Source organism: Malaclemys terrapin, chromosome 1, assembly GCF_027887155.1.
Source record: "Malaclemys terrapin pileata isolate rMalTer1 chromosome 1, rMalTer1.hap1, whole genome shotgun sequence".
NCBI classification, from domain to species: Eukaryota; Metazoa; Chordata; order Testudines; family Emydidae; genus Malaclemys; species Malaclemys terrapin.
The window spans coordinates 82,111,639-82,133,781 of NC_071505.1; the positions used below are offsets into that span (position 1 = coordinate 82,111,639).

The 22,143-nt window shown below is 45.0% G+C and overlaps 1 protein-coding gene across 2 annotated transcripts in view; it reads right to left on the bottom strand.

The window, feature by feature from the left end:
- The window catches only part of TMCC3 (transmembrane and coiled-coil domain family 3), a 211,637-nt gene that overhangs the window by 7,393 nt on the left and 182,101 nt on the right, over nt 1–22,143 (bottom strand). For both annotated transcript variants that reach the window (XM_054028195.1, XM_054028186.1), the window contains exons 2-3: nt 5,249–6,165; nt 3,759–3,894 (exon numbers count right to left, since the gene is read on the bottom strand). In XM_054028195.1, the coding sequence (XP_053884170.1) occupies nt 3,759–3,894; nt 5,249–6,150 (1,038 nt within the window). In that variant the 5' untranslated portion in view covers nt 6,151–6,165. The remainder of the gene's footprint in view (nt 1–3,758; nt 3,895–5,248; nt 6,166–22,143) is intronic.

A 22,143-nucleotide genomic window follows, 5' to 3' on the forward strand; every position in this document is an offset into this window, starting at 1 on the left:
CTGAACTTCTCTAATCCGGCACTCCCTGGTCCAGCAACATCTGTGGTCCAGCATAGGCACCAACTCCATGGGTGCTCTGGGGATGAAGCACCCATGGGAAAAATCAGTGGGTGCGGAGCATCCACCAGTGTCAAGTTCCCCCCTCTGCCTCCCTCCCCCCGTGCCTCACGCGCACCGGCGGCCCTGCGCTTACCATCTCCTTCTCCTCCTTCCCAGCACTTCTGGAGTGCTGCGAACAGCTGATTCATGGCATTCAAGCTCTGGGAGGGAAGAGGAGGACCTGGGGCAGGCATCTGGGACCCCGGGTGAGGGGCCAGCGGCTGGGACCTGGGGCTGGCATGGAGCCCTTGGCCAATACCCGCTGGCACTCTGCATTAACCTCGGCAAATTCTCTGGTTCGGCACCGGCCAGGTCCTGAGCATGCCAGCCTAGAGAGGTTCAACCTGTACTGATGAGCTGAAGAACTGGGTAAGCTGTAACCATGGTAACTTCACTATATCAAACCAGCACCAAAATTAGTTTCTTCGCATACACCATTGAAAATGTTAGGACACTGCTGGCTTGCTGTGACACCAATTAAATCAACTGCATTGTGGACCCATTAGGTTTACACCTCCATTCTGGTCTAAATTCACTTTCATTCTCTTGAATGCCACCCACTGTACAATGATCCATGTCATAAATGCAGGGGCGGCTCTAGGCACCAGCAAAGCAAGCATGTGCTTGGGGCAGCCTATTTGCAGGGGCAGCAGGGATCCAGCGTGGGAGCTGAGAACCAACAGGGGGCCCTGGGAGCTGTAGTTCCTTGGTTAGCTCCCTGCCTATAGAGCCAGCCCTGGAGCAGGGAAAGAACTACATTTCCCAGCATTCCCTTGGCCACTACCAACAGGAAAGAGGGGGAGGGAGGGAGGAAGCTGAGACCTCATGCTGCAGCCTGCTGTGAATGGAGAGCTGCACTGTGAGTAGGGATACCATATTTTAACATTCAAAAAATAGGACACTCCATGGGGAGGGAGGGTAGCCCCATCCTGCCCCCATCCACTCCCTCGGACTGCCCCCCACAGAAACCCCAACCCATCCAACCCCCCCTACTCCCTGTCCCCTGTTCACCCCTCCTGGGACCCCTGCCCCAACTGCCCCCCCCCAGGACCCCACCCCCTATCTAAGCCTCCGTTCTCTTTGTCCCCAACTGCCCCCTCCTGAGACACCCCCCCAACTTCCCCCCTAGGACCTCACCCCCTACCTGTCCCCTGACAAACCCCTGGGACTCCCATGCCTATCCAACTGCTGCCTGTCCCCTGAATGCCCCCCCAAACCCCTGACCCATCTAACTCCCCCTTCTCCCTGCCCCCCGAACCTTTGCCCCATCCAACCCCCCTTGCTCCCTGTCCCTTGACTGCCCCCCCCGGAACCTCCTACCCCTTCTCCAACCCCCCAGCTCCCTTACCGTGCCACTCAGACCAGCGTGTCTGGCTTCGTGCAGCGCCAGACACGCTGCTGCATACATGCTGCCGTGCTCCCCTGCGGAGCCACAGCCCCACCCCCCAGCACCTGCCTTCCAGATTTGAACACCTCAAAACTCAGGAGTGCTCAAGCTCAGTTTGGGCAGCTGTTACTTCATTTCTCCCAAATCAAATATACTGATCCCCTGTAACTTGCTGTAGAAAAAGTAGGATAAAATTGAGCAAGAAATGCTTCCCAGTGGTTATTAGGACTGGAATTGCTATTTTCAACAGCCATTGCCTTTTTTTGGTTTGTTTGTTTGTTTGTTTAAAAGGAAGACAGTGATATTGCCATGGGAAATTCCCCATAGAACGAGTGGAACAAAAGAATAATAAATACACCTCAACTTTTCCTCATTTATGTAGGACAGTCTTATAATATGCATCCAGATATCCTCCAATCACACAAGCTGAAAATTGTTCCACTTTACTGCAGTTCTGTAACCATATGGGAACCAATCCTGTCTGTGTTCTGTGCACATCTAAAATTCCTGCTGAATGACCTGCCCTGGGAGCTAATTACCAGTGACCCAGGGCTGTGGCAGAAGGAGGGTGCAGGTGTGTGTGTGTGGGGGAGCGCCCAGGGCTGGGGCAGCAGGAGGGGTGTGTGTGGGGCAATGGTGGGTGGGTGGGTAGGGGGGAGCCCAGAGCTGGGACAGCAGGGTGTGTGTGTGGGGGGGAGGAGAGCCCAGGCTGGTGTGGGTGGGGGTCTGAGAGCCCAGGGCTGGGGCACCAGGGGAGTGGGGGTTGGGGGGAGGAGGGGGAGTGCCCAGGGCTGGGGCGGCAGGGGGGTGTGGGTGGTGGGGGAGGGCCCAGGGCTGGGGTGGCAGGGGGGTGTGGCGAGGAACCCAGGGCTGGGACGGGGGGCAGCTAAAATTTTTTTTGCTTGGGGCGGCAAAAAACCTAGAGCCGGCCCTGCATAAATGCATTGTGAGCACGCATGTCTCTGGAGAACATAAAACTGAGTCACGCTGGCCACTTTCCAGCCTAACTTTGCTTACAATTATATCATTTAAATATCAATATGTCAGCTTAAACGGAGATACAGTCCTCTTAATATTTTCTTGTAACAAGTAAAATGCAGAAATGTTTAGCTGTTTAAACAATACTGTAATTATAATTCACTTTCCAACTTGTTCTTTTATACAATAAATCACAAATTCCGATCATCTGGCAAAAGTGGATAACCAAGACCCCAGGGTTGTCATTAATCTTTAGGAAATGTCCTGCACTCAAAACACAGCTACCCAGGCTTCCTCTTTTCTTCAATCATCATTTTATACTTTCTGTAGATGGGACTCTAGTCTATAGTTCGAAATTAAGTTCCCCATCCCTTACTGACTTGGTCTTTTCTCATTTGATGTTTCTTTTGTTCTGAACCTGAATGTATAAATCTGGCTGTTGTTTAAAGGTGAACTAAATGCTCTTTAACTAAAAATTACCCCTGCGCCCCCCCCCCGAATTATTAACCCAACATATGTGCAAACCTAAGTGACAAGTAAATAAATACATACTTTCCAAAACAAATCTATTTAAAATCTTCTACTTCATTTACTGTGTTTAGTTGACTGTGGTAAAGTTCTCATCACTAAATACATAAATCAGTACAAGAAATGCAATTTCTTTTCAGTACTTTAGGCGTTAATAAAGTGAACAACTCTTGCAGGAGAAACACAGGGAACAAAAGGTCTTGATAGGTTAAAAACTTCTCAGTTCATCTGTAAACTGTATTAATAATTCACAAGTCTACATGGGTGTTTTACTAATGATTTGGGATCTCAGTCAGTTTTCAACAACTATACTGTTTTTCTACAATAAATTCAAAATGTATATAGGGCTCTGCCATGCTATGTTAGTATTCAGCTAGGAAGTGGTTTGGACATTATTTTATGTTAAGCACACAGCTGAGAATAGTGTTATCTTACTGCTGTTACAGAGCCAGCAGGGAAAGCAAAATTATTGCATTTCAGAGCATTTGACATTAGATCAGTAGATTCCTTATTCCTCTAGTGATGACAGAGCAGTAGATATAAGACACCATTTAGAATCCACAGGATTTTATTCATTCAATTTTGAAATACTAGCATGTAAAATCCTGGCCCCATTGACTTCAGTGGGAATTCTGCCATTGACTTCATTGAGGCCAAGATTTCACTCTAGTTGGGTAAAAAATTGGGCCTAAATTCCTTAAATGCAAACGTTATTCCAAATTTTGCAAAATGTGTAGGCTATGTAACAAGTTGATTATAAAAATACCTGAACATCTCGTGACCGTTCACAGGCCTGATATGCCACTCTTTCTTCTATGCTGGCTAGCTCTTGTTTCAGGTTTGCAGTCTCATGCTGATGAAGATCTGTCAGATCGTTTAGCTGGTCTTCCAATCGTTCATATCTTTTTCAGGAAAAAAAGAAGTCTGAATTTAGCTCCTTCTACACAAATGATGTTACACCATGTTAGAATGCATCTGTACTTTAAAGTAATCTTTCCTTGTATCTCAAGTCACCCCACTTTGGTTTGTAATGAAAGGGATGGAGGGAAAGTTTCCCAAGGACTTACTCGGCAGGCTGAAAGCTCTTTCTAAATGCTCCTGGTTGGTGAAATAACAGAATAATGTTTGAAAGACTAAGGCATTTTAATACTGCAATATAAAAATAACTCAGTGGATAAGTGTATCCAATTCATGCTCTTCCTCCTTTCAGACCACAATTCAAATCTTGTCCTGGGGGTTTCTAAATATTTCTCCCACCATATAAACAAACTGAAACAAATTGCCTTCCCTACACTTGGAGAACTACACAAGGAAATTTTAATAAGTATTGTGTTTGTATGAATGTTTAATCTGTTAGCACAGTAGAAACTATATTAATTTCATTAACCAATACACTTATCACGACTAATATGACAAACAGGATGTTCTGCGTATGTTTCAGGGGGCCATGATTTTCAACAGTGACTAGTTACTTTGGATGCCTAAACTTTACAGCTTATATAGTCCTGATTTTCAGAGGACAGGTGTTCAGCACTTTCTGAAAAGGAGGATCCTTTAAGGTATCTTAAGCTGAGAAGCTGAAAAATTGAGGCATCTAAAAAGGTCACTAGTCACCTTCAAAAAATTTACCTTGTGTCTGCTTTTAGTCTCTGGGACCAGGTGCTGATACTCTGCAGAATATAACTCACACTCCACAATGGATGTTAAAGAGTTTATTTACCAAGCAGCTAATGAGCCCACAAGGAAGCCGTGTTAAAGTCAAATCTCTCTATACTTTGTTACACTGTGTCTTCAAACTTCACAGTCCCATAACAATGTGGTTGAGAACATATAGCATACCACACTGCAGGAAATGGCTCATTAATAAGGAAGTATTGTCAACTGTAAAGCTCTATTACATCAGAGACCACTTATTAGATGCCAAATTACAATAAATCAGGAGCAGTCCATTGGTGACAACAGCACTGGCACTAATTGTATGCAATATTCACATAATGTGATGTCAGGAAAGTATCAGATAACAAAGCTTTCCAGAAAAGCCTTAGACAACTGCACAGAACTATCAGTTCTATCAGATTGTGAAGTAGTATTGTCACAAATTTAGGTTAACAGAAGAAATCAAGAACTTTGGTACCTGACAGTATTACTGAACACAAGTTTACCTTTAAAAAAAAAAAAAAAATTCCATCACATAGTTTTGAATCAGTTCATATAGCCGTGCAAAAGCCATTTCAAAAGAACAGAAAAAGAAAATACCTGTATCTTTCCTCCTGCAATGTCTGAGAAATAAAACCATAGTCTCTTTGAAACTGTGCTTTTAAATTCTGTATGTCATCAGCTAATTGGGACTGTGTCTCCTTTATTTCTCTCAGTTCCTCCAAGATCATGGAAAGCTTTGCTTGGCTGTCCAGAGCGTTTGTCCCACCAGGCCCAAAGGAATGGTTCCCATTACTATCTGCAGAGCCAGATGTCCCACTTGAGCACTCATCATCACTAACATATTTTGGTTTAGCAACAATAGTAGCACTGCCACCATAGGCCCTGGAACTAGTTTCTGGCCGAAATTCATCCAGGGTATTTTTCAGGTGAGAAATGTTGTCAGCACTACCAAATTTATTTCGGATCAAGTTTGCAAACTCTCTCGACTTGCTGAAAACAAACACTGGTGGTGTCAAGGAGACACCTGGCACACCCGATTTGCTGCTCTCAGCACCTTGGCCACTGATACGAGATTTGCCATGGACATCTTTTAAAGGGGGATGGATATCCTTCAAGTTATCTTTCGAAATATCTTTGGAACTTTTGGAAGATCCATTTTGTTCAATGTCTTTGAGCTTTCGGTGATACTGTTCCAATTTCTTCTGTAGCTGGGCAATGGAGTGGGCAGATTTCTGGTTCTTCTTCTCAAAGACTTGTTTAATTCGTCCAGCCTGCTGCTTGTCCGCACTGTTCACCAGTTTTAAATATTCAGCCACATTTCCATCACGGGCTGTTTGTTCAATTTTGATCTGTTCTGTAACTTTCAAAATTTTTTGTTTCAGGCTATCTGCATTAAGTTTGACTTTGTGAAATTCTAAGATCCCATCAGGTACATCAAAGTTGAGGTTGGTGTCTGAACCCCCACGGCGAATGTTAAGTGGCAAGCTCAGAGTATTCATGTCATGTCTTTCCACCTGAAAAGAGATTAAAATTCAAATTGAAGACAGCTGTTTCTATGTTATATTTCAATTCTACCCAAAACTGGATTTCCCATCAAACTATTTATATCAAATACTGGTCAGAAAGTAACTTACGAGTTCAATATGTGTTGAACATATTTTAAAGTATTTCTCACAAGTTATGTTAAATAATGTAGAAAGTGAAGACATGCTACTTATTCAGCCATGTACAATATGGGTATGAAAATACATGCTTGAGTTGACAAATGACAACCAAGTAGCTTGTCTTTTGCTTAAAAAAGTAAAAGTAATACGAAGAATCAAAACTAGAACATTATAGGTAAAGCCAGGTTTGGGGGGGTGGGTGGGGAGGGGTTGTTTTTTTTAAACAAAAAAAAAACCTTTACCAGCATCAGGAAACATTCCCTGTAGATTTTCTATTATCAAAAGATTTATATCGTTCATGAATGGTAAACATCCCACTGTAGCTGGATGGACACGTATTAGTGGTCAAGTTCTCTCTTTCTATATCTCTCCCTCTACTATCCAATATGCTTTACTGAGCTAAAGCCCAGTTATGGACCCAACTGATCAAACAAACAGATGTTCTTACTCATCTAGACAAAGGTGTCTTGCAATTTACAGTAAGCTTTAGTGACAGCATGAGCCCCAATTTACAGTCAGATCCAATAGCATCCGTTAGCTTTCAGTGTAGCGATCACAGAGAGAACTGGACACCCATTTGACTTTTCAAGTTTGTTGAAGGTGTCCAACGACTGGTTTGTTTCCGCTAAGTTGATTATATTTTAATATCAGCCTGGCAGTGTGTGATTTAAATGCCCACAACTCTCAAGAAAAGAAGAGTGTCTGAAGTATTGGACTCCTATGATTGCGTTCAATTGTAATCGCTTAGATGTTTTGCACATTGAACTTGGTAAGTATTCTCCCGAAGTGTAATAAAGTAGATGAATAGTGATTAAGCCACTTGATGATGATAATTGGCCAGAGCACTAAAGCTTGATTAATAATCTAGATAGCATATCAAAACAGCCTCAGTTTCCAAAGTACTAAAATATTTTCTCATATAAAATTATTGTGGACTAGTGAAGTAGAATTTATCTAAGGAGAAAGTTTTCATATATGTGATCACTATCACACCAAAATATCCCCTGTCATGTAAGTGGGGGCACTTCGTTGAATCAGCCATAGCATCCAATTGATAGAGATTGCTTTTTTCAAATATACTGGCCATAATGGATTTCCCATGCATCACAAAGTCTTCATAAAAAAAAGTTGTGTGCCAAAAAATACAGCCAGTCTTCAGCTAGCTTTGGAGAGAAAAAACTCCAGTCCAAATAAGTTATAAAGGCATTAGTACTGACTCAAAACAGTCCCAGTAATAGGTAGTAAATCTTGGACAACCCTTTCACCACCACCACCACACCCACCCACCCCCCCCCGTCCCCCAAGTCCTCACATTGTATTTTGTTCTGAATGTCATGCCTTGGGTATTTTTCTACATAGCACCATAAACCACACAGAGTTTGGCAAGCATTTAATTAATTCACTGCTGTGATAAATAAGCATTCAGCTTTTTAAAAGCTAAATAGTTAAAATAAATGCATTTTATCACTAAAAATAGCGTGTAGAGGAAGAACTAGAATGATGCCAGGGGTTACTTGCAGTACATTGACCTTTTCATCTCTGAAGAGCTGGGCTTTAGTCTTGGCAGTTTAGACCACCAATGAAAGTGAGTTTAGTAGTTTCATCCTAGTCCCTCACTGCACTTATTGCACAAGTTGCCCCATGACAATAGAACTGATGAAAGAACACTAAGCCTTGCATAGTCAATTCTCCTCATGTATGAAATTTATTTCATCCATACAGAAGGGCATTTTGCTGAGCATTCAATGGCAAAACTGCTTTTAGACAAATCTCATGCATGGTTAGGGCTTTTTACTTATGCCTTTCTTGCATTTTGCCACTATAGGAATATGAATGGATGATGCAAGAATCAATTATTCAAAGTCCTGTGTAAGAAACATGCAATACAAATGCCTATTAATAAAAAATAAAATTAGTTTGGAACATAGCACAGAAAGGGTTTGGCTACTTCATGTAGTGTGAACAGAATCTAACTACTGTATGCCTTTTTAGACTTGAAAGCATTGTCTACTACAAAAGGAGGGGAGGACTAGCTCAGTGGTTTGAGCATTGGCCTGCTAAACCCAGGGTTGGGAGTTCAATCCCTGAGGGGGCCATTTAGGGATCTGGGGCAAAAATCTGTCTGGGGATTGGTCCTTCTTTGAGCAGCAGAGTGGACTAGATAACCTCCTGAGGTCCCTTCCAACCCTGATATTCTATGAATTGATGGAGTATAAAAAGCAGCTAGTGCAACACTGATGCTTCTTATGTTTTGGGCCAAGCAGGCCTAAGAATGCAGAGAGCACAGTTCTGATATTGATTATTTCTTGTTAAAAATATTGGTTACTGTTGATGTCCCAGGGAGACTGGCCCCTTTAAGTGGAATCAGGGTCCAGTCTGCTTGTGACTGCCTTCTGCAGGACCACCAAGGTTAAATGACTGCCCCAGATGACTACTTAAAGGTTAATTGGTGAATGACAGCCAGACCTAATAAAAAGGTTATCCGAGTTTAGTTAGGGTAAGTACTCCCAAAGAAACGGGAAGCTTCTGAGGAAAGAAGCTATCAGGAGAGCTCACCAGAGCAGAGAGTCTAGAAGGTGTACTCCTGGAGACAGGAGATTCTTAAAAGGAGAGCTACAGTTGACAGGCATCCAAGGCAGCCTGGTCTCAGCAAAAGGATCTCCCAAACAGTTGTAGGAAGCCCAGCCTGCCAGGAACAATGTGCTGCCTTGGAGAAGAGCTGCAGCTGACTGGTCTCCATGGAGTTGGACCCAGAGGAGGACCTTACCCAGGTAAAGGCAAGAGATCTAACTCCAGAGAAAGGGACCTAAGTCGAGAGAACCCTGGTGGTAATGGGCCTGGGGTTATGCTTATAAGAAGCACACAGGATCTTTTTCAAGGAAAAAGGCAATACGCCACATTTATGGAGAATACAGCAGTTAGCATATGCTTTTCAGTTTTACACACACACACACACACACACACACACTCCTGCCAGTTGATGTTTATAGTTACCAGTCCAGAATCTGGATCAATCTAGTGGCCAGCCAGATTGGTCGCAGAGGGGAGCTGGGCTCTGTCGGTCACAATCTGATGCTCCTGGAATTGTGGCAAGATGAACCCAAAGTCCCATGGCCAAGCACCCTGTTCTTAGTCTTTTGTTCCTCCGTTGAAGTCTATGGATTCTTCTGTTAATAAAGAGACCTTCCAAATAAAGAGACCTGAAGGTCTGCCTGAATATTTATATCCCGTGTGCAGGGAAATCAAGGGAGGCCTAACCCTCAGCGCCAGGCCTGACTACAAGCAGGTGCCCCAAGACAGTCTGCACTACTAGCAGTCTATTCAGGTTCTTATGCTAGTCCACTCACTGTGGTATCTGAGCACCTCACCAGTTTGCTCACATGAAAAAATATTGAGCAATATGCTCAATGAATCAAACAGGATTATTTACCCCCTTCTTGCTTGCACAGAATGCTAATAATAATTACATATGTGCATCAAGAGGAGAATCAGTTCTATTAAGCCAATCCCATTTCAGTATTAACTTAGATTCCACACACAGCGGTTCAATGTTCCATCTGAAAATTGTGATCAAAATACTACACTGTTAAGGTGGGTCATTGATGTACAAGATCTTATTTCCAGCAATACTTGTATTTCCAGAATGGTCTTAGACATTATATCGAACAGTAAAAATAATTACTTAGCTTTATATACCACTTTTCAAACAATAGCTAATAAATCTTCACAATACTTCTGTGACAGATAAGCATCTCCAATATTACATGTGCCAAAACTCAGGCACAGTGACATTAGATGACTTGCCCAAGGCCATACAGAGAGTCAGTGTCAGAATCGGGATTATAACTCAGGAGTTTATGTAGTCAGTCCACTAGCCCACATAAATGAATGTCTGATCAGAAGCATTTACTGTATCTGGCTAAATCAACAAAGGAGATGGCGGGAAGCCTAGTATAAAATATTAGCTTCCAGAAACAATGCAAATCACTTTTGAATAAACCTTGACACAAAGTTATCCTAAAATAATTCCGTGAACCACACATACACACGCAAGTCAGACTTGTCACTGATGTTATCCAGCACAAACTGTACATTGCTTCCAGAAATGGGTGGTTCTGACTACAATCTTTATAGTGTTTACTTCCTTTAGTACAAAAGTGTTCTAAAAATATTTTGCAATAATTGGATAGAAGCCTGAATCAGGTCTCTTCTCCCTCATGTCCCTTACTGCAAAGTGCTGGAACAGCTAATGGTCACAAAGTTCAGTTCTTACCCATGCTATGTGCCTTCCCCTCCCTACCCAGTCAGGAAGGTATAAAGACAAATCAGGCAAATATGAAGTTCACATCAGCCAAAAAAGGTGTCAAGCAAGTCACCTTTGCAGGCAGTGGCAGCACCGGTTACCTTCATGCTAACCATGCAAGGAGCATATCAGGACCATCTGTGTCTTGCATCAGTGAAGAAGAGCCCTTAAAATAAAATAAAAAGTCTACCTGGGGAGGTCTGAAAGGAGTGGAAATATACTGTATTGACTAAAAGAAAAGCAGTAAATGGGAAACTGGGATAGAAGCTGTTGAGCAGCAGAGGAAGCAATCCTGAGACAGACGTGGCACTAGACCAGAATGAGGAATGCAAAGCATTAGCTAAGAGCCTGAAGGAATCTACTGTGCTTATGTGGTGTTAGACACACATCCCATTAACTCCCTGGAGGAGCGGAGGAGACTCAGACTCATGCAATGGCTGTTGATGGAAATGTTAGGCGTTTTTTGCAGGGTGAGGTGTAAGAGTGGGGGACAGAGGTGGGGGGGGGGTAGAACAGTGCTATGTTGTGGAGGGAAGGACCACACACCATCCCCAAAAAGCCTAGTCGAGAGCTATTTGTACCATTTACACTGCTTAAGATAGCTTTAGTGATTTATAGTCCAGGAGCTGAGCAGCCAGGGCCTTTCCTGCTGGGGAAGCCAGAGTTCAACAGCGCACTGGAGGGTGTCTACAAATGCCTGTTTAAAATGTGTAGAATAAATAAAAAGCAAACAAACAGCCCAGCAGGCCAGATCACAGCCTTTCAGGGGTGCTGGGACAATTTGTATAATTGGACCAAACTGCAAACCCTGTATATGATGGAAACCACTTCAAGCCAGGGTGCAGCAGCACCCCCAGTTCCAGCACCTATGCAGCCTTTATGCACTCAGGCTACGTCTTCACTACCCGCCTGAATCGGCAGGTAGAAATCAATCTCTTGGGGATCGAATTATCGCGTCTTGTTGGGACACAACAATCGATCCCCGAATTGACGCTTGTACTCCACCAGCACAGGTAGGAGTAAGCGCCATCGACGGGGGAGCCACGGCGGTCGATTTGCTGCCATCCTCACAGCGGGGTAAGTCGGCTCAGATATGTCAAATTCAGCTACGCTATTCGCGTAGCTGAATTTGCGTATCTTAAATCAATCCCCCCCCCCCCCCCCCAGTGAAGACGTAGCCGAAGAGACCTTTCCTGGACTACCCACGTGAGCCCTTCCTAGGCTGAAGTACAGTAATCCAGAGAGGACATTAGACCAGCTGTTCAGAACACTGAACCAGGTACAGGGCTAAGGACTTTAACACTGGCCAAACAATTAACATGCATATCCTCTGTCTAGTATAAATGCATTTTGGAGAAGGGGGGGTTGGGTAAGAGGCAACCTGATGTAAATAAAGTGTATTGTTTTTAGACATCTGCTTGTGCTTTGAAAAGTGGCTCCACAAAAATGGCAATGGGGAATTATTTGTGTTAAAGTGGTGCCTATATGTCGTCCAATCAGGTCGGGGTCCCACTGTATTAGGGACGTGGCAAAAAAAACAGTCCATGCCTCAAATAGCATAGGTCTTTTCTTAAAATGATATTTTTAGAGGTATGTGAAACAAAACACATGAAGAGAATGGAGAAACAGGGATGAGTGCATATACTTTCCATAGACTGACTGTGTGCACAGCCTAGAGGTAGTTTGGGGGGTTTCCCCTACTAGTGGAAACAAAGCCAAAAAGTCAATGAGAGATCTTTATCAAATATGCTCAGTTCACAATTCCCTCCTCCTACTGTGTCTTTCAAGTCCTTTCTTCTTCCTGAAGTCTACTGGAGCAGTCTCTGATGTAGAAACCCTAAGCTAACCCTTCAAGGTATGTCTACACTGCAAAAAACACCCACAGCAACACAATTCAGAGCCCGGGTCTACAGACTGTGGCTCATACTATGGCACTAAAAATAGCCATGTAGACATTCCCACTTGGGCTCTGATGCCAAAGGGGGGGCAGATTCATTTCAGAGCTCGAGCAGGACCATCTACCCAGCTATTTTTTTTTGTCCATAATGCAAGTCCCTCAAATCTGAGTCTGCAGACTAGGGCTCTGAGACTTGCAGCTGCAGGTGTCTTTTTGCAGTGTAGACATACTCTCAAGGCATATCTACACTGTACTCCAAGCCCAGATCTGTGGGACACAAGCTGGTGGACTCGGTGTTTCCAAGCCCATGTTTAAGTATCCACACTGCATTGTAAGCCTAGGTTTAAAATTGCTGGACCAAAGTTTCACAGCCATGCAAACATGTCCATACTGCACTATGCAGACCTTCTGATAGGTCCATAGCTTGAACCGTGGCCACACAGGAAAATGAGAGGGGTTGTCATAGGAGGCCCTGATGTATGGAACCTGTTCCTCTTGATGTCATCTCACAGCCAGTCTATTGTTTTAATACAACATTACCATTTGTGAGGCCGTAAGCAAGGACACATCAGGAAAGCTGAAGTTACGTTTCCAACATCAGTGTCACACACAGCCCTCGTTGAGCTCCCCCTCATTAGGCTACTGTGTTTGGAGTAACAAGTTAGATCTGTGTGGTCTTAAGCTTCCCTAGGTCTGAAGTAGGGTGCAGTGCTGTCTCTTTCCTTGGGTTCTGTGGCACACTTCCCGGGCATTGGCTCTGTCGGTTACCCTTTCATGGAAGTGGGATCCTGCAGGCCAGCTGCACTCGACCCCCACTCAGTTGCTTTAAACCCTTTCCCAGGGCTGCAACCTAGGAGGCAATCTGTGTTTACAGCTCACCTCTTTGGGGACATGCGATAAAAGAAGCAAACAGACAAGTTTTGTACCTGTGTGAATTTCCCTACCTGTTTTCTAACCATTCTGAAACATTCTTTGGGCTTAGGGCAGAGTCCTCTAAGGCAGTGGTTCTCAAATGTCATTGCACCACGACCCCCTTCTGACAACAAAAATTACTACAGGATCCTGGGGGGGTGGGGGGGGGGGTCGGGGAAGCCCAAGCCCCACCGCCCCAGGGCAGGGAGCCAAAGCCAAAGTCCAAGGGCTTCAGCCCGAGGTGGGGGGGCCTGTAACCTGAGCCCTGCCATCCAGGGTTGAAGCCCTCTGGCTTTGCCCCCAGGTGGAGGGGCTTGGGCTTCGCCTTCAACCCTGGGCCCCAGCAAGTCTAACACCAACCCTGGCAACTTCATTAAAATGCGGTCACGATGCACTTTGGGGTCCCGACCCACAGTATGAGAACCCTTGCTCTAAGGAGTTCAGGATCCCAGTTCTTCACATGGCTTTCTCCTCCAAATGACAGTCTCTTTCTTCCTCTCTCCTGTGCAGCCAGTTTCTTCTGTTCTCTTTCCCAAGCTTCCGCTTATCCCCCTTCCATCCCCATAATCTCAGGCTTTATGAGAGTCATCCGGAGTTTGTAAATCCTACCAATAAAACCCAGCCTTTGTTCTCCTTCTGGGAAATTCCACTGCTCTAGATTCCTGGCCCCTACATAGAAGTTGGAAAAATTTGGTTTCCCCTAAGCTTCCGCCATCCCCTTGTCCGAAGATGCTCCCATTTGAATGGGAGCCATTCAGGTTAACGTATCTCCATTGTCATGCCTGTGTCACCAACCCCTGGAATTTCACTCTATCATGGAGGTAAAAAGACAGAGAAGGCAAACAAAGTCCTACATTCAAAATGGCGTTTGCAATCTGACCCAGATACACGTACAGAATCCCCAACATCAAACAGAATTTATAAGCTGTACATAGATTCCCAAAATCATCACAATCAGTAAAGCCAATACACCTTTTTTTTTTTAAATTACTCCATATAAGGAAATACAAAACACAGCACACCCAGAAGTTACATTACTATTGCTATTGGAACCACAATTTTTGAATTTGACACTCTCCTGTTAACACTGCATCAACTGCCCTTTATTTTATTTATTTTTTTGTGTGTGGCATGTAATAATAATACAACGCTTGTAAAGGGATCTCACTGGACATGCTTAATGAAAAGCATACAGTTTCAAAGTACTTCTACCTATGAGGAACACAAGGGGTGCCTTTAGAAGAGTGTTTTGACTAGAAGTGTACACCTGTTACAATTTATCCAATAGGAGACCAGAAAGCAGCTGGCACAGACCCAGAGTTAGTGAAGTTTTGGGATGGTGATCCTTCCTATCTCACTTCAGACTAAGAGCTTATTTACACACAAACTATAAACCAAATAACTAAATCAGTTTTAATTCACATCTAAATTATTTTGTTGCAAATCTGCATGTAGACACACCCTCACTTTGGATTCAGAGCATCCACATGTGCTGGGCAATTAATTGCATCCTTTTATGAAGGACTGTGACTCTTGGTAACATGCTTGAAATAGTAGATGGCTTTGCGGCAATGGGATTCCCTAACAGCGGAGGGGCGATATATGGTCCACATATCCTAATTTTGGTGCCGGATCATCTATGGTATTGCAGGTCCTTGTGGATCACCGTGGCTGTTTCACTGACATCAACACAGAGTGGTGCAGGAAGGTGCATGACACACGCAGCTTCAGGAACACAGGCCTATACAGAAAGCTCCAAGCAGGGACTTTCTTTCCAGACCAGAAGATTCCAATGGGGAATGTCAAAATGCCCATAGTGACCTTGGGAGACCCAGTGTACCCCTTACTCCCATTAAGCCTTACATGGGAAACCTGGACAATCGCAAGGAGCGCTTCAATAACAGGCTGAGCAGGTGCAGAATGACCGTGCCTTTGACAGAATAAAAGCATGCTGGTGTTGCTTTTATGGCAGGTTAGACCTAAATGAGGAAAACATTCCCATGGTCATAGCAGCCTGCTATGTGCTCCATAATATTTGTGATGCTAAGGGGGAAAGTTTTCCCTGGGGTGGAGCGCGGAGGCAGATTGCCAGTCTGCTGAATTTGAGCAGTCAGATACCAGGGCTATCAGAGGGGCACAATGGGGGGGCTTATTCAAATCAGGGAGGCTTTGAGGCAACATTTTGACAATGAGCTCCAATAATGTGTCTTTCTAGACAGCACTCTGCCATGCTTTGCTAACATGCCACCTTGCATGAAAATTTTGATGACTCCTGACCGTGATTTGTACTTGGCGAATGATCAGATTGCCACGGTGTATTAATTCCAGCAGCAACCATGTGTGGAGGAGACAAATAAAGATCAGTTATCTTTCAGAGAGTATGTTTTTATTAAATACCAATTAACAAAGCACACAAAAGGCTTGGTGGGAAGGGAGATCACAGTGCAGGGCAGTATAGGCTCTTATAGTTGTGTGTGAGTCCAGTTATCTTTCTGGAAGCTGTTCGAAGCGGTGGAGTGAATGGAGTACTGAGATGGGCCTAGAAGTTGCAAGGAATGTGTGGGAGGAGATTGGGGAGGGTATGGAAAGCAGTTCTATATTGGGGGGGGGGGGGCTGAGCATACATGAATTCTGCCTTCTGTGTGATTAGGTACTTCAAAACATCTCTGTTTGCTCCTCCATCACTTTTATCATCTGCTCCTGGACATAAGTGCTGACTCCATGGGTGCTCTGGTGCTGGAGCACCCATGGAGAAAAATTAGTGTGTGCTCCACACCCACTGACAGCCAAGCTCCCCTCACCCCCCGCCCCACCTCCTCCTCCCATGAGCACGCCGCATCCCTGTTCCTCCACCTACCTTCCAGCGTTTCCTGCCTGGCCACCGCCAAGCAGCTGTTTGGCAGCATTAGCACGATCTGGGAGAGATGGGGAGGAGCGGGAACGTGGTATGCTTAGGGGAGGAGGCAGGGATTTGGGGAAGGAGTTGGAATAGGGGCGGAGTCGGGGCAGGGACATTGGGGCAGGGTTAAGCACCCCCAGGAAAGAGGGGAAGTCGGCGCCTGTGAACCTGGACCATTAAAATTCACTCCTGGCTCTCCTTTCTACCCTGCCTTCTATTTTATAATTTTCTTTTAAAGTCTCTCTCCATGCCATGTGTTCTTGGTTTTCGGCCTCTGAGGATTAGAGCACCTCTCAAAACATGTTCTCCTTACTCCTCCTTGGTCACGGAAGTGCTCTGCCGGTGTGTGTGGGGGGCCCCTGCAAGCCACATCTGCAGAAGCACAAGAAACAGTAAACAGAAGCATGATTGCTAGTTCACACACAGCATCGAATCACTATAGTAAAATACACCTTTTTTAAAATACAAATTAGTTTCTCACTGTTCCATGGCAGGCACACAGCTCAGCGAACATCCTAAATATGGTGGGTTCAGCCCGCAGGTGGAGAGGTGGGGCTCAAGATCTCAGTGGTTTTTTAAGGGGATCAGTACCAGAGTGTGAGAGAGAAAGTGTGTGTGCGTGTGCCTCATTGAAGCAGTTAGCTTATGTCTGAGGGTAAGCAAGAATGCATCTCCTGCATGCATGAGACTTCAGACTGGGTCCCTTTGCTGCTCACGTGTGTTCAGGGACCAAAGCAGCACAAGTGATTGCTGAGTGGCGCGGGAAAGTTTCTTACAATGGGGGAAGGAACAAAGCAGTTCTGCCAAAGAACCTTTGGCAAAGGATTGGTGAGTACCTCCAGGAAAGTTTCCTAGAGATCTCTGTGGAGGATTCCTGTGAAATCTTGGTGTGCATTAACAACACACTGTTACGCAGCACTTCTTAGCTGTACAGGGGAATATGGAGCACACGCAAACACAGCTAGTCTTGTACATTTCTATCCCTTCACCCACTTCTAGAATATACAGAGCAAAGGACAGCTCTACCTCATATAACCAAGCAGCATCAACTCAAAAAGATCACTTACCAGAGCTCTCCTCTCCTGCATCATGCGCGCCAGAGACAGACAGCTAGGACTGGCTAGATCCCTCCGGACTGGAAAAAAAATCCTGACTCGCCGTGCCACCAGACAACTCTGCCATGTGCTCCACATCGTCCTCCAATTTGACCTCCTCAGGGTTGAGTCCTGTGTCTCCAGTCCCACCGAAGCATCCATGGGAATCTTGGCGGTGAGGTCGCTGCTAAGGATGGCATCCAGCTCCTTGCAGAAGTGACAGGTCTTCGGAGCAGCACCAGAGCAACGGTTTGACTCCCTTGCGTTCTGGTACACCTGCCTCAGCTCTTTTATTTTCGCACTGTACTGATGTGTGTTCCTTTTTGTAGCCCTTTTCCAACATGTCACAAGAAATCTGACTATAGGTATCGAAGTTCCTACGGCTGGAGCGCAGCTGGGACTGCACAGCCTCCTCTCCCCACAGTGCCAGCAGAACCAAGAACTCAGGTGTGCTCCAAGCGGGAGACTGTTTGCCACCATGGTCAGCTGGGAAGATGCAATGTGAGCTGTCCATGCCGAGCAAACAGGAAGTGGAATTTCAAAAATTCCTGGGCCTGTGCGCTTGGGTGCAGGGCAGCGGAGTTTGAATCGCTGACCAAAGCGGTCAGGATGGGCGTTGTGGGACATCTGCCGGAGGCCATTTACAGCAACACAGCCAAGTGTTTACACTGACACTTTGTCAATCTAACTTTGCCGCAGAAAGCTCTATGCCTCTCGTCGAGGTGGATTTATTTTGTCAGCAAAGCAGGAGAGTTTTGTTGGTGGAAGGAACATTGTAGTGTCTACACCGCCACCCTTTTTGTGAAGAAAGCTGACTTGTCGACAAAACTCTGTAGTGTAGATAAGGCTTCAATGCGTAGGTGTGCTCTGAGAGTTGTTACAAGACATTTTGTATCCCTTTTTCTAAATCGATTATCTTGCACATTTCTTACTACTTGTGAGAAACACTTCCCCACTGGGAGGGAGGGGGAAAAGTTGACCGGCGGGGCTGCCAGTGAGCGGGCGGGAGGGGAGCTTGGCTGCCGGTGGATGCAAAGCACCTGCTAATTTAGAACCCAGAGTCAGCACTTATGTCCGCCTGCCTTCCTCACTGCCCCAATTCTCTGGTTTGCAGGGCCTTTCCCCACTCTGATTCATCACCGTCTACTTACACAAATACTTCCCTATTCCATGTAGATAAGTTACTGAAAAATCATGAAATGTGCCTGTTCTGCACTATAGCCAACTTTTGTGATTTTATTGCCAGGCTTGTGCTATTTTAGGTTGTTCTTTAAGCCCCAACTCTCTGCCACAGGGCCTTTAAAGTTTCATTCCTACTGTAGAGTCCAAAAGTGTTACCATTTAGAGATTTTAAAATCACTTTAAAACTGGATAGAATCACCATGTCTGGTTTGCATGAATTGTTTCTTTGATGCTGCTGCAAGGCTTCATTTATAAACAACAGAACAATGATTCCATCAAGCAGATTTTGATTTGTTTTAATTCTGCAGCAGCACATCCTGAATACAAACAATTGCATCTTGTTCCGCACATGAACTGAGTCATTTGCTTATCCTCTCCTTCACTCCCTTCTCCTCCTCACACTGGATCAACAAAGGAAGCTCAAAAAATACAAGTGTCTGCTCTCAAAAGAATTGCAGATATATACAGTTCATTAAACAGGTGCAAACAGTTTCATACCCTACATAATATACTGAATTGTCCAAGTGATGATAAAAAATTGCAAAAGCTACATGACAGGTAGAATAGCTAACAATTAGTGAGTTGGCAAATGTCAATTTTCAGTGCTATGCAAAACATTGTAATTGTTCCAGGGCTAGCTGCAATTCTCCCTCCCTTGCCACCTCCCCCCCCAATGTGTCAGGCTTCATGCCTTTACCTTTCCTCAGGTGAAAACATGCAATTCTCCCACTCTTGGGGTACGTCCAGACTAGTAATCGATCTATTGGGGATCAATATATTGCGTCTCATCTAGACGTGATATATCGATCCCCAAATGTGCACCTGTCGACTCCAGAACTCCACCAGGGCAAGCGGCGGTAGCGGAGTCGACGGGGGAGCCACGGCCGTCGATCCTGCATCGTGGGGGACCCGAGGTAAGTCAAAATAAGATACGTCGACTTCAGCTACACTATTCCCGTAGCTGAAGTTGCATATCATATATCAACCCGCCCTCCCCCCCGCAGTGTAGACCAGCCCTTAGGGTAGGTCTACTCTGCAAACAGTGGTGTGCAAGAGTCACTTTTCATCCAGCCAGTAGGCCTTGTCTTCTCTTTGGTCAACTCTAACAGGAGGCTGAGAGTCAGTATCCTCTGGGAGGACTGCTGTTCCATGATCTTGTCAAGTGTTCTTGGAGCATCTTATCTCCAGTCATTGATTTCCCTCTTGTTTGTTTCCCCAACAGTCCTGTTGGCGTAGCCCAGCAGAGTCCTATAGTAAACATCCCAATATTTATCCCCATATACTCAAAGTAAACACTCCAATAACCAGCTCACAGAATATTCTGAAGTTATTATAGAGCTGCTCCATATTCACCACAAATTGTACTTCAGAATTAAATACAATATGTTCTTTCAGGGACTAGATTTGTGTATATTTAACTGACAGAGCAAATAAGGCATGCTGGTGTGTTTTAATGGTCCCATCATACTGTGCAGCAACACAAGAGCTTCAGCTTAGTAAAAAAGATAGTCACTAGTCTAAAAGTGTAAAAAATATATGCATGTCCAAAAAATGAGTATGCATATCCCATATAATTATAAAATGTATGCAAGCTTATCTTACTAGTACTGTAGGCAGTCCTAAATAACTTAATTAGATTAAAAATCCATGCACAGTGTACCTAGAAGTAGCAATAAACCCAGCACAACCCACAGAAAACAGCTACTTTTCAAGGCAGCACTGGATCAAGTCAGGTCACAAAAATATGTGCACTTTGTAAAGTTTTATACCCTGTCCTTTCATTCTACTGTATCATCACAATCCACTGAGAACAGCAAACTGGAGCTGCACTAGCAGCCTGGGCCCTGAGTCAGCTGTGTACAATTATAATGAGAGCTATAAAGCAGCTCAGATTCTGCCAAAACGCTTTCAAGAACCCAAATCATCAGCTGCTGGTTAGTAGCAACTAGTCGGATGCTAGCACATAACTTTATAGTAACATTAAAATGCTCAAAATATTAAGATACACCCCTACGTTACAACACACACAAATGCCATACAGACTATGAGCTTGGACTAAACTATTTGACTACCCCTCACATACACCATGCATGGCTACCTGCGCCTTCGGTCCAGGTATGCAGGAGAAAGTGGGCCCTGTGCGCATAAGAGTAAGTGGGCAGGAAGGGATCAGAAGAGGGCAAAGCCTTGGCTCTGCCAGCACAGGGAATGTCAGAAATTGTTTCCGATATAGGGAAGCAGCAAATTACTATTTGCTTCCCTGAGGCAAAGAAGATGGTGGGAGGTAATTGAGCCTCAAAGAGATGTCTCTGAGGCACAAAATTTCCCAGGGCTACTATTGGGGTGGTGAAGGCAGTGCCCAAAGACATAATCTAGCTCACTGTTAAGAGCATGTTAAGGTTACATAGTTAAATTACTCCCCCCGCACACACACCAAGTGCCCCTGTAATTTGAGCACTGTTCAAAAGTGGGGAAAACAACAATGTTCTCCCCAGGGCCATCCTTAGGCATATGCAGCATACGCGGCTGCGTAGGGCACCCGAAAATTTGGGGCACCACCAGGATACCAGGTAAGAGTGGGTCTTCTCCCGCACACAGTTTCTCATTCAGCTGCGGAGTATAATTTATAAACTATTTAAACAAATATGTTGTGCAGACAATCAACTGTTGACAAAAATTATAAAAGTATAATCAAACTTGACAACGCTATCATAAGTGTGACATTTACATTTTTTCCTGGTTGAGAAAAATAGTGTTCATGGCGTCTCATGTTTTCAACACCATGAATTGAAAATGGCGTCCGCCCACTATGAAACAGAGGAAACATCTGTGACCTTGGAACATGGAAATAAGTCGAGGCCGGAGTACCAGTCTCCTGGATTCAGGGAGGGGATGATGGCGGCCAGGGAGAACATGCGGAATTTCAACTTTCTGAGAGACTTGTTGAGGCAATGCAGGTCCAGAATTAGGGATTAGGAAGGGTGCGCTTCACACCGAGGCACTAGGCAAGTATTGGTGGGACGGCTCAGAAGCCGGACGAAGGGAAGCCTCCAGGAGGAGAGCCCGCAAATGAATATCCCACTCTCTGAGTCCTTGGTCAAAAATGTTTACAAATACAACACTTACCCTTCACATGTGATTTCCCCCAAACACTTGAGGCAGCTGCTTGAGGGGTCATTTTCAGGCATAGACCTGTTTACTGTCTGCACAGGGCTGAAACCCCAGAGACCGGGGCATGCCCCGCCTGGGGTGAAGTCCCCGCTGGGACTCTACCTCCTAACTACACTTAACTACTTAACTCTAACTACTATAAACAACTATTTACAAGGCCCTAAGGCTTGAAGTCAGAGACGAAACCACTAACCCTTGCTATGCAAGGAAGGGCCCTTTGACTAACACCACGGGCAGTAAGAAGGAACTGAGAGGGCGTGGGGCCGGCCATGCCTGATATACCAATGCATGAGCACGGCACTCAAGGGGGAGCCACAGCCAACCCTACGGATACCGCTAAGGCAAAAACCTCCGACGACCATGCACGTGG